Below are 12,136 nucleotides of genomic sequence, written 5' to 3' on the forward strand. Positions count from 1 at the left end.
ATTGTTTCCCTATCTATTTGCCGTTAAGTGATGGGACTGGATGCCATAATCTTTGTTTTTTGAATGTTGATTTTAAGCCAGCTTTTTCACTCTTCTCTTTCACCTTCATCAAGAGGCTCCTTAATTCCTCTTCACTTTCTGCTATAAGGGTGGTGTCATCTGCATATCTGAGGTTAATGGTACATTTAGAACAACTCTTAATTAAGAAGACATTTAACTCAGATATGAGAGGTCAGGCAGGACTTCTTTTTACCATCAGTATTATTAGGAGGTTGATCATTGAAACCAAGTCATATTACGGGTTTTTAGAGAACCATTGCACATAGAGCTCATGCTTGGCACTTACCACATCTCACAAATGCATAAGCACAGAGAAGAGTCTTGAGGAAAGCAATAGGGATTTGTCCCCAGTACATGTGTGTAGAAGCCAGAAATCTTTTTTAATTGGCATGAATACAAGCAGTACAGGTGCAGAGATGTTAAGTGGAAGTTGAGTTTCTGCTTTCTTGACCACTTAACGTACCGAAAACCTTTTACACCATCAGAACTTTTACTTCCCCTAATATGCTTGCTATTTTTTTCTTTAAATATCATCATGAACTTAAAGGAATCACTGTTTTTTACTAGTGTTTTTAAAGAAACAGACAGGTTCTCTTCACATTGCTTTCCATGGGACCGATGTGTAGTAGTGTAGTCGTATTGGTGGTTAAATACTGAAATATGACCTTGCAGGTTGGTAAAGAACTAATGCTGTCAGCCATCTGGATTCCCTGCCACACCCCAGCCTCTCCCGAGACTCCAACCCTACATATCCCCGCAATCCAGCATTTTAAAGGTTATCCCCGGGCCAAGGAGGAGGCTTGAGGGACTCTGCATTTTTACTACTGTTCCTAATTGCCAGCACCTGGGCCAGCCCCATTGTTAAATCATTTTGAGTATCACACTGATTTTCTGACTATAACATAAGTTACTGCTGTTTTAACCATGTTTGTGTTCTGCCAGCTGCAGTCGCAAGTAGCTCTAGCTCATGTATCATTGCCTCTCTATACAGAACCAAAATGCAGAGTTTTCTTATTTTCTGAATAACCCAGAATACCCTCACAGTGTAACTCTCAGTGGTCTTGTAAACCATACTGCTTTTTTGCTCTTCATTTCTCTCAGTGTTGACAGTTTGGCCTGAGTCCCCTGTTCTCTTATTGTTCCTTCCAGTCCGCTTTGCACCTTACAGACCTCCTGATATCTCCCTGAAGCCCCTGCTCTTTGAAGTGCCCAGCATCACTACGGAGTCAGTGTTCGTTGGTCGGGATTGGGTTTTCCATGAAATAGATGCTCAGCTTCAAAGTTCAAACGCCAGCGTGAACCAGGGAGTCGTGATCGTGGGAAACATTGGGTTCGGCAAAACCGCCATCATCTCCAGACTGGTGGCCCTCAGCTGCCATGGAACACGGATGAGACAGATCGCCTCTGACAGCCCACATGCCTCCCCCAAACGTAAGTACCCCCTTTTTTTTTTTAAAGAACTCTCTGCTACATGGCTCTGAAATTTCATCTTTATATTTAGTCTCAGATCCTTTCATTTTCTGATCTGCAAAACCTGATTTGCATGTGAGGGTCTTCAACTCAGAGTTGGGAGAAGGAATGTAATACTCTGCTGACATTTAGCCCGCATAGCCGACAATCACCTGAGTGTAACAGAAAAACCCTTTCTCTCAGAGTGAATGTATGATTCTGCCCTCCTGACTGGCTGGCTGGCCCGTCCTTTGGGTAATGACTATAGCTGTTGCCTGTTAGAGCTGTTTGCATCCATTGCTGTCAGCTTTTGCTCAGCCTGTGCCCAGCTTTTCTGGCACAGCCTGTTTGCAGCCTCCATTTCCTTGCGATTGGTGTCTGATGCGCTGCTTGGGTGTGAATTTCGTTGTGTCCTTGAAGAGTTTCTCCTGCTTCCTTGTGAAGAGATGTTGAGATCTCATTATATATTCATGCTTCTTTAATCACAGGCAGGGTGCAGTTTAACGATCACCGTCAGGATCTTGTTTGTTTTTAAAATACTTGCCTGGTCCTTAGTACCAGGTGCTCTCTAAGAGTTTAACAAATATTAGTTCATCCAGTCCTCTCAGCAACTCAAGTGAGGTAGTTCCTGTTATCTGCCTTTCACAAATAAGTGGTTTGAGGCTCAGAGAGGTTAAGTAAGCCTCCCAGGTTTCACAGCCAGTAAAGAGTGAAACTAGAATTTGCGCCTAAGCAGTCTGGTTTCAGAGGCCAGTCTCATCCATTTTGCTGTGATCCCCTCTGTTTATGCCTGGAACTCCCATGAGTTGAGGAGCTAAAAGGAAATGTATGGGTATTCTTATACATAGTATATGTAGAGAACCACAAATTAGATGATCTTTAAGATTGATTCCTATGCTAAAATCACACTCCTATGTGATTCTAAGATGTCTTCATGTTTAAAAGTAACTGTTCATACCTATTCCAGTATTTTCCTTAGCGTGCTTACATATCACACCAGACTACTACTTATCTGAGTCATCCAAGAGGTTAACTGTTTGAGTGTGTCTACGTGGCTTCTGCTAGTTATAAGAGAACAAAAAGAAACTATTGCTCTGCTAGCCCAAATGAGTAATCTAGCTCATCATAGATTTCCAGACAGCAACCACTAGAAGTGATTGGTTTGAGGTCATAGTAGCTACAGAGTCTAGCACAGTGCTGTGGGAACTCAAGAGAAAGTCACTGAGCAACCCCCAAATATCCTGGCTTCTGTTGACATTAATTAACGTAAGCAGATCGCCTCTGGTAAACTTACAGATAATCTGACATGTAGAAGAACTAGTGTCTAGAAAGAAAACCAGTTGAATCAAGAGTCCCTGTTTGCCTGGGTGTAGTAAGAATTAGTACAGAAGAATTCATGTCTTAAGAGCCATATCATGCTTAGTTTCTGGATGAAGCTTTTCTGAGGTAGATTGACAGAATGTCAGAGGAGTCAAGAGTCCACAGACTGAGTCCCAGTGCTCAAATTGACAATACTCTGTAACCTTGAGAACCTTACTGTAATTCTTTAGACCTCAGTTTTGTCACCCATAAAATGCATCAGTAGGATTTGGTGATCTTTAAGATCCATTCCTGTGCTACAATTCTGTGATTCTAAGAAGATGTCTTCATGGCTAAATGTAACTTGCCATACCTATTTCAGTGTTTTCTTATTTTTTTCCTTTTTTATTTTTAGGTATAATTTTTTTTTTACTATGTTAGTACACAAGTTGTTAATTTTTAGTAGACTTTATTTTTTTTAATTATTTTTTTGAGCTGGATCTTCGTTGCTTTGCACAGGCTTTCTCTAGCCGTGGCAGGCGGGGGCTGCTCTTTGTTGCAGTTCAAGAACTTCTCATTGCAGATGCTTCTCTTGTTGCAGCGCACGGCCTCTAGGCGTGCGGGCATCAGTAGTTGTGGTGCATGGACTTAGTTGCTCCCTGGCATGTGAAATCTTTTGGACAAGGGATTGATCCCATGTCCCCTGCATTGGCAGGCTGGTTCTTACCCGCCGTACCACCAGGGAAGTCCTATTTCAGTATTTTCCTTAATGTGTGTACATATTACACCAGACTACTACTTATCTGAGTTATCCAAGAGGTTAACTATTTGACTGTGTCAGGAAGAAAACCAGAGAGATGATCCTCTCTCTGACTCCTCTGTATGTCACTGTGGCAGATAACAGAATGGTAGAATCATGGCTCAAGGGCAAGAAGATCTGCTTTCTCTGAAAGCAAAAGTACCTTGGAGTGCCCCCCTCTAAGCCTGGGAGAGCAGGAGTTAATAGAAAACAACCATGTGCTCCCCAAGCAGAGGTTCTCTAAAGGTAGTTCATCAAGTTATTCTCTAACATCCATTGCCTTTTACCTCCAGAGAAACTCTAAAAATACCAGAACACTCCCATTCATGTGATAAATGTCCACATGTTAGATTGGAGATTTGGCCTGATAGTTAACTTTCACAACTTGAAAAGGTGTTAAAGGGATAGAGTGTGTGGCTATGTATTTATCAGAATTGCACAGAACCAGCACTGCCTTGTTGTAATCTTTGATGTAGTAATTTTTGTTGTCATCTTTGATGTTCAAACCAAACCACTACTCCTTAAGAAGGGTCAGGAATAAGTGGTTGACGTCATTTACTGGTATTTAAATATTAACTCTGAACAAAAAAATCAACTCTTGGAATTACCCCAAAACTACACACTTCTATAAAATTTTCATTTTCTGCCATGCAAATGATTAATAATAAAATGTAACATCAGTTTGTTTTAGAACTGTCTCTCTCATTAAATTTTCTAGTTTTGAGGGCACATGTTTTGTCTTTCTTGTATCATTATCCTCATGAGGTTTTGGTTAAAACTTTTCAAGTATTGGGACTCAAAAGTACTACTTTTAAAAAATCAGCTATCTGTATGTTTCTATTTTATATTTCTGTTATTTCTGTAAACAGATATGAATTGAATATATATTAACCAATTTTTTTTTCTATATTAACCAATTTAAAGGTATTTCTTTGAGGAAAAAAATAGAATAAAGAACAAGCTGTTTATCAACATCAATCTTTTACTATAGGAGCCAGCACTGGAAATGTCACTGGCAGTAGCAGAATTTTTTTCATTAGTGAATAAGGATGATGTCTATAGAGAGAGAATTGAGTTCAGTTTTTACAGTTTAATTTACATTAAACTTTGATAGGTGTATTCGGAATCTCACTGGCCTTCTCAACCCTCAGTCAGTGATGTAGTTGTAGTAATGATGAAAATAGGTGAAACGTTATTGGAACTCCTGGCCTTCATCTCTGCATCCTGTGTCGTTCTTTTTTCTGTCTCCACCTCCTCCACGCTGAGTAGCACTGCTCTGGAAGATGTGAGCAGTCTAGCCTGCAACACTGCATTGCCTGGCTCTGTCCTTCCCCCACAGACACCCAGCCCCCAGCCGCCCCCTCCTTGTCATTTCCCTGGGAAGGCACAGAAAAGCTGTCAAGGCAGGCACTAGCCTGTCATCCTGTTTTCCACCTACACCCCTTCCCAAACCTTACTCCCCCGTCAGTCTCTACCACCACCATCATCACCCACCCCTCAACACATACACTCTTCTAAGAACAAAAACATTTTGTGAAGCTGGACCTGTTGTATAATTGGGATATTATCACATGAACTGCAAAGATACTCAGTACAGTAGTTAGGGAAGTTCGGTCTAACACAGGACTCTATTCTCCTGTCCCTAGAAGTCTCAGTGTAGTTATTGTTTGGATTTGATATTTGCCAACAGCTGCCATGCCCCCAAATAGCTGTGCAGTGGGTAGCTCCTCCTCTCCCCACCCCGCTCATTCCAGAAGTCCGTTTTGCCAATTTGCTGTGCACACCGGTGTCTCTTCCTGATTCACTTATTTTCTGCTGTTCTCTGAATACCAAGTGGAAAGTAAAGACACCCAAACAGAAAGGAGGGCATCTCCAGAAGGGAACAGCTAGAAGACAGAAGACCATAATTACCCACAAAATCAAGTAACAGATAAAGGGAAACAGGGTGGAACATGGGAGTGAACAACAGGCGTGATAGACTGACAGTCGCTGAACCCACTGTTCTTCAGTCTTTCACTGCCGTCTCCCACACCTCCCCTCCTACAGTGTATTCAGAACTCTAGGCAATGGCCAGTTGGATGGAAGAGGTCTCAATTCAGTCCTCATGGTAGGGAGCCACATGAAAACCATTTTCCCTGCTCTTCCTCCTTTTCAATAGCTGTTGACCATTCGGTAACAGCCTACTTATTTTTTACCCCTTGTTAAAATATTATCTGTATTCACAAATGTAGTCCATGATTTCTAGTAGTAGTTAAGATATTACCTAAATAACATGAATAAATGGAATTTTTTAAAAACAGGTTTATTAAGCTACAATTCACCTAACCCTGTAATTCACCCATTTAAATTGTTCAGTTCAGTGCATTTTAGTATATTCACTGAGTTGTAAAGCAATCACCGTAATCTTAGAATGTTTTCATCCCCCCCTAAAAGAAATCCCATGCCTGTTAGCAGTCCGTCTTCATTTCCCTGCTAAGTCCCTATTTCCACCCCTAAGTAACCACTAATCTGTTTTTTTGTCTCCTGTGGATGTTCCTATTCTGGGCATTTCACATAAATAGAATCATACGTTATATGACCTTTTGCAACTGGCTTCTTTGAATGAGGGTAACATTTCCATGGGTTATCCATGTTGTTTTGAATGTGTTGGTATTTTATTTCTTTTTATTGTCAAGTAACGTTCCCTTGTGGGGCTGAACCACATTTTATCAGTTCATCAGTTGATGGACATTTGGGTTGTTTCCACTTTGGAGCTGATATGAATCCTGCTTCTTTGAGCACTTGTGTACAAGTTTTTTCATGGACATACATTTTTAATTCTCTTGGGTACATACCTAAGAGTAGAATTGCAGGAATGTTCAACACATTGAATTTAGCCAGTCTTCAATCAGTTCAGAGTTTTACGATGATCTGATGCAAACATCTCATCTTTTTAATCCAGATGTGGATGCCAACAGAGAGCTGCCACTCACGCAGCCACCGTCAGCCCACTCTTCCATCACCAGTGGAAGCTGCCCAGGAACTCCAGAAATGCGCAGGCGGCAGGAGGAGGCCATGCGGAGACTAGCCTCACAGGTACGAGAGGATCCCCACGCTAGTGCCGTTTTAACATCAACAGAACAATGGTAGGGAGACCCCAGCAAAGTAAACAAAAGTATATATGGGTATACCATTAAAACATAGAGAAAAGTTTCTCTTTGTTTGCCGTTCCTAGAAAAATACTTTGTTATTTCAGAATCAGAAACTTATTGTTGGAAGGACCCTTAGAAATAACCAAAGTCCCATAACAAATAGATAAGAAAGTGGAGACTCAGAGTTATATGATTTACCCAAGATCACAGTATAAGTAATCAATATAGTTTTTAAATTTTCATTCCTAGCTCATAACTTCCTGCTGTACTGCACTATCCATAAATTTTTTATATGTTGCATTGTAATTCTCTTTATTTTTGTCAAAGCGATATACACACATAGTTCAGGAAATCAAATAATGTTCAAAGACTTATAATAAAAACCAGGAATTCTTTTCTCCTCCCCAAGCCACCCTCTCCCCAAAGGCAAACACTTTCAGTGTTTAGAGATATTTTTCTGATCCATATCTCCATCTTTGTAAATAATATTTATGAACTGCTATAACTGTTTTCATCAGTTCTGTACATTATCTATTGCTTCTTATTATGGATGATGAGAATTTTGGCTCTTTCACCTTCCTTGCTCTGTCCATCATGTCACTACAGTTATATCATTATTTTTGTCTGAATCCATGTTATATTATTTTCAGTATTAATACTGGGCAACACGGTTCACTGTGGAACCAAGAATAACATTTTCTTCTTGAGCAGTTTTGTTTTTCCCAGGTTATGAAATGCCTCATTTTAAAATTTGCTTCTTTTTCTTCAAAGCGATGATTGTCGTTCCATAACTCTTAATGCTTTGTAAAATGGCTCTCAGTACAATTTTCCACATCAATTATATTCACCGCCACACACATTCTGGAAGCCCCAGAGTTCTCCATCAAACTAACCTGGACCTCAGATGCTGTCAAGGCTTACCACCTACTTATTATCCTGGAAATTCTGTTACTGCTTTTCTGTGTTTGATCCCATCTCATTATCTTTCTTGATTAAATTCCTTTCTTTGATGGAGCACATCCTCTAGTAGCTTCCCAAGAAAAAATGCCAAGGAGGTAAATTTTCCAAGATTTAATGTTCATAAAAGTGTCTTTATTTCATTCTCATACATTACCATTTGTTTGATATCATAAAACTGGAGTTTAAAAATTGTTCTCCCTCAGAATTTTGAAGGCATCCACCTTTTAAAAAAATTTTTTAAGTTAATTTTTATTGGAGCATAATTGCTTTTGAATGATGTGTTAGCTTCTACTGCACATAGCTTGGATCAGCTATACATATACATATATGTACTCCCTTTTGGAAGACATCCATCTTGAACTTCCAATATTACTATTTAAGTAATATGGTTTTCTTGTTGTTCAGTTGCTAAGTCATATCTGACTCTTTGTGACCCCGTGGACTGCAGCACACCAGGTGTCCCCTCCCTTCACTATTTCCCGGAGTTTACTCAAACTCATGTCCATGGAGTTGGTGATGCTATCTAACCATCTCATCCTCTAGTTCCATCCTAATATGGTACTATTCTTATTCCTAATTCTTTATATATACTTTTTTCCCCTCCAGAAGCTCTAAGAATCTTCTCTGTCACCACTCTTACTAGGTCTTTTTTTTTTTTTCATATTCTATTGGTGCCTAGTGAACCCTGGGTATATTCTTTGATTCAAGGAAATGCTTTTGTATTATTTATTGATAATTTCCTCACCACCACTTCCTCTGTTATCTCCTTCTACAACTCGTTTTAGTCAAAAATTAATTTCCTATGTTAATACTCTTCTTCACTTCTCTGTTTCCTATACTTTTGTTTTCCTATTTTGATTTATGATCCACTTTAAAGAGATTTCCTCAACATCACCTTGCAATACTTTCACACACACAAAAAAAAATTGGCTATCATAGTTTTAATCTCCAATAGGTCCTTTTTTCCCGCAGGTGTTCCCCTCTTTTTTTATAGCATACTGTTTTTGTGTGGTGCATGCATTATGTTCTCTTATCTCTTCCTTAATAGTTAGGTAATGAAAACCTGGTGGAAGCTTATGTATGCAGAGAGCTTAACTGTAGAGAATTAAGATGACCTGTCAACTTTTACTGGAAAACCCCAAAGTCAGTGTCCATAAGTTTTTTCTTGCACTGTTCATCTTATCTAGCAGGGAATCCACCAGTCTCCTGGAGGGCGTATATCCTGGTTGCCAGCATTCTAAAGCTAGTGAGAGGAAGTGAAGTTTCATCACTTAGATTGCAGACTTTTACGTAAGCCCCTTGCTTCAGCCCTGCACCTGCTCCTCACCTACCCTGTGTCTGGTGTCCCTAAGCCTGAATTCTCTTAGTTTCTTGAGTGAATATAATCCTCTTTCCTGTGGGTTTTGGGGAAGGTAGTCACCCAGCTGGGCAGGATGGGAGGGATATCTGGGGATCCAACTGCTCCTTCCATAAACGTCAAATAATTTCTGTGTTTTCAACTTCCTTCCTCACCCCTCTTCTTCCACAGTATCTGGTCCTTGTAATTCCTGTGCTTTTCTGAGGTTTGACAGATGATTTGGCCTGTATCCTCAGCTAGCACTTGCTTCACCTTCTTCTGTTAAGCCATTTAATCCTACATTCATATTCCATCTTTATATATTATAATCAGAGATTAGATATTTCTCATCAACAGAGTTTGCATTTCTGTTTCTTTTTTTTTCCCAAATCACTCTGTGATAATCTTTTCTTTATTTTGTGACGATTGTTTACTTATTTGGCCGCATGGTGGGATCTTAGTTCCCTAAGTCGGGATTGAACCTGTTCCCCTCCCCCACCCCTGCAGTGGAAGCACGGAGCCTTAACCACTGGACTGCCAGGGAAGTCTCCGCATTTCTGTTTCTTATTCTCCTTATTTTGGAGGAATGCCGTCTCCAGTGTTTGAAAAAGTCTCTTGTCATGATTAATTAGTAATGAGGAACAGGAACGCATCTTCACTGTCATAAGCTTCTAATTTCTTCATAGAAATCCTGTCCAGGTGTGAGCCAGAAATAGCATGTTTCCCCCAACTGCATTTTCAGTTGTCCCCACTTAGTGGTATACACCCATGTATAAATGGGCTTCTGAAAACAGTTTGCGATCTCCCTCATTTCACTGCTAACTCAGTGCAACTTTAAAAGACATCTTTGTTTTTTCTTTTTTCTAAATATCCCATGTAAGCCGACTCCAGCCTCTTCTTTAGAAAAATCAGGATAAATGTCATCTGGAAATACACAAATGCTGAAAGCTTTCATCGTCACAGTCGTTTATTTATTCATTTGGAATAGATGTTTGGAACGCCTGTAATACAAGATTGAAGCTAAAGCAGTGATCAAGACAGGCACAGTCCCTGTTATTAGGTAGCCTGCATTTTTGTGGTGGGAGAAGGCCAATAAACAAACAAATACATGGTCTATCAGATGGTGATGGGTGCTAGAAAGAAAGTCTTCACATGTTGTCACTTCTTAGTCTGTCATCAGGAGAAAAGTCCCAGGACTTCCCTGGCTGTCCACCCATTAAGACTGCACTTCCACTGCCGGTAACACAGGTTCAGTATCTGATGGGGAACTAAGATCCCACATGCCTTGTGGTGCAGTCAAAAAGTTAGAAGAGAGAGAAAGAAAGAAATCCCAAGATTCTATATGTTCAATATTGGGAAAGTGTTATTTATTTTTAGTAGGAAATTAGTAACTATACTTACTTGAAAACTGATCACATTTTAAATTCCATGGTTGTGCCTTCCTTGAGCACAATATAAATAAATCTCTTTTGTACCTAGAAATGGGATATTTTTTAATTTATACTAAACCTTCTATACAAAATGGCCCCTTAGATTAAAGTTGATGTTGGATTCAATATTTTGAAGACGTTAAATGTTAGAAGTGAGATATACTAGTCATTATTTACACTTAAGGAATATATTTAAAGTTTCATGCTTATTTCTTCCTTAAGCAAAATATAAATACCTCTGTTTGTACGTAGAGATGGAATATCTTAAAGTTTACACTGAGCATTGTGAAACAAATGGCCCCTTAATTAAAATTGAATATTATCCCAGTAATTGCGCCACATGTCCCAGTTCAGACACAGCTTTGTGCTGTAGAAGCATAGGGCAGAAGTCAGCAACCTTGTTTCTCATCTGTGACAAATGATGAGATCTTTTCAGTTCAGTTAGTATTTTGATAATGCAAGCTATTATAGGAAAATTAAAAGTACCCTTGAAAAACTTCTTGATTTGATAGAGTTCTTAGTGTCAGTTCTTGTGTATCATTCATTATTATTGATATTTCATAGTATTCTTGAGGCTTCTTATGCTTCTTTGTAATTGAGAACATTGAAGAGTTCTTGCAACAACGTTAGAGCAGTTTTACTTATTGAAGAAACACTTTCCACTTGAAGTAACAGATTTTGCTAGGTCTAGATCTCTTAATGTATTTCCAGTTAATATTATGTATTTCTTCTGAAGTACAGTTGAGGTATGTGGAGATCTCGTTCAGAGCCTTTCCTGGATGTGTGACTTTAGAACAACCATCACTGTTCCAGGTTTTCATTCTGTTATCTGAGTGGTCAGACATGCAGAATTCTCCAGACAGAGAGACTGACTTCTATTTACTGTGCGCATTACGCACATTGAGCTTAGTACTTTTTACATTATATTTGTTATTTCGCTTCTTCATTCTTACCTTGAACCTCTGAGGTGGTCATTATCATCCCCATTTTACAGGTGAGGACACTGTGCTTCAGTGATAGTTCATTTTTCCAGTGTCTTCCTGTTAGTAAATAGCAGAGCTTGGATACAGAGTCAATGTTCACCCCAATAAAGTGAATCACCTTCTCCCCATTTAACAGATACAGAAACTCGCCTCACACTGAGGTTACATAACTCACCAAGATAACTAGAACATGACTTGAAACCATGATTTAAACTGAGGCAGGCAGGCTCCAGAGTCCAGGCTTTTAACCACTGTACTGCTCTCCACTGCGACAGGAAGGATTTTTGTTTAGTGTTCTTTTGGAAAAATCTGTCGATAATTGAAAGTGGCTTCAAAGCAAGAAACTTATAATGAAGGAGCACCTTCCAGAAATTTCGCTGACCTCAAATTCTTTCTTCAAAAAGTTATCTTTTTCAAAAGTGACTAGAAGCTCTTGTCACATTAGGTAAGTTGTCACTGGCTTAATCCTTAAAATAAGAAGCTAATATCTCTTAAATAAGCTAATTAGAGAAACTAGCTAATTTTAAGAAGTGTCATAGAGACACAAAAAGCAGAGGATTTTTACCCCCTAAGGAAATCTATGTAAGAAAAAAAACTGAGATGTCATCCTTGCCAAGAGACTAGTTCTGTACTAAATCAGGATGATGTCAAGTGATCATGGTTCCTGAGCTAGTTGTTGCTACTGTTAA

The 12,136-nt window shown here is 39.3% G+C and overlaps 1 protein-coding gene across 5 annotated transcripts in view; it reads left to right on the plus strand.

Annotated features, from left to right (window-relative positions):
* Positions 1–12,136, plus strand: part of TANC2 (tetratricopeptide repeat, ankyrin repeat and coiled-coil containing 2) — a 371,488-nt gene that overhangs the window by 276,162 nt on the left and 83,190 nt on the right. For all 5 annotated transcript variants that reach the window (XM_043904966.1, XM_043904965.1, XM_043904967.1 and 2 more), the window contains 2 exons: positions 1,210–1,491; positions 6,549–6,682. In XM_043904966.1, the coding sequence (XP_043760901.1) occupies positions 1,210–1,491; positions 6,549–6,682 (416 nt within the window). The remainder of the gene's footprint in view (positions 1–1,209; positions 1,492–6,548; positions 6,683–12,136) is intronic.

The sequence above is a fragment of the Cervus elaphus genome, chromosome 5 (genome assembly GCF_910594005.1).
Source record: "Cervus elaphus chromosome 5, mCerEla1.1, whole genome shotgun sequence".
NCBI classification, from domain to species: Eukaryota; Metazoa; Chordata; class Mammalia; order Artiodactyla; family Cervidae; genus Cervus; species Cervus elaphus.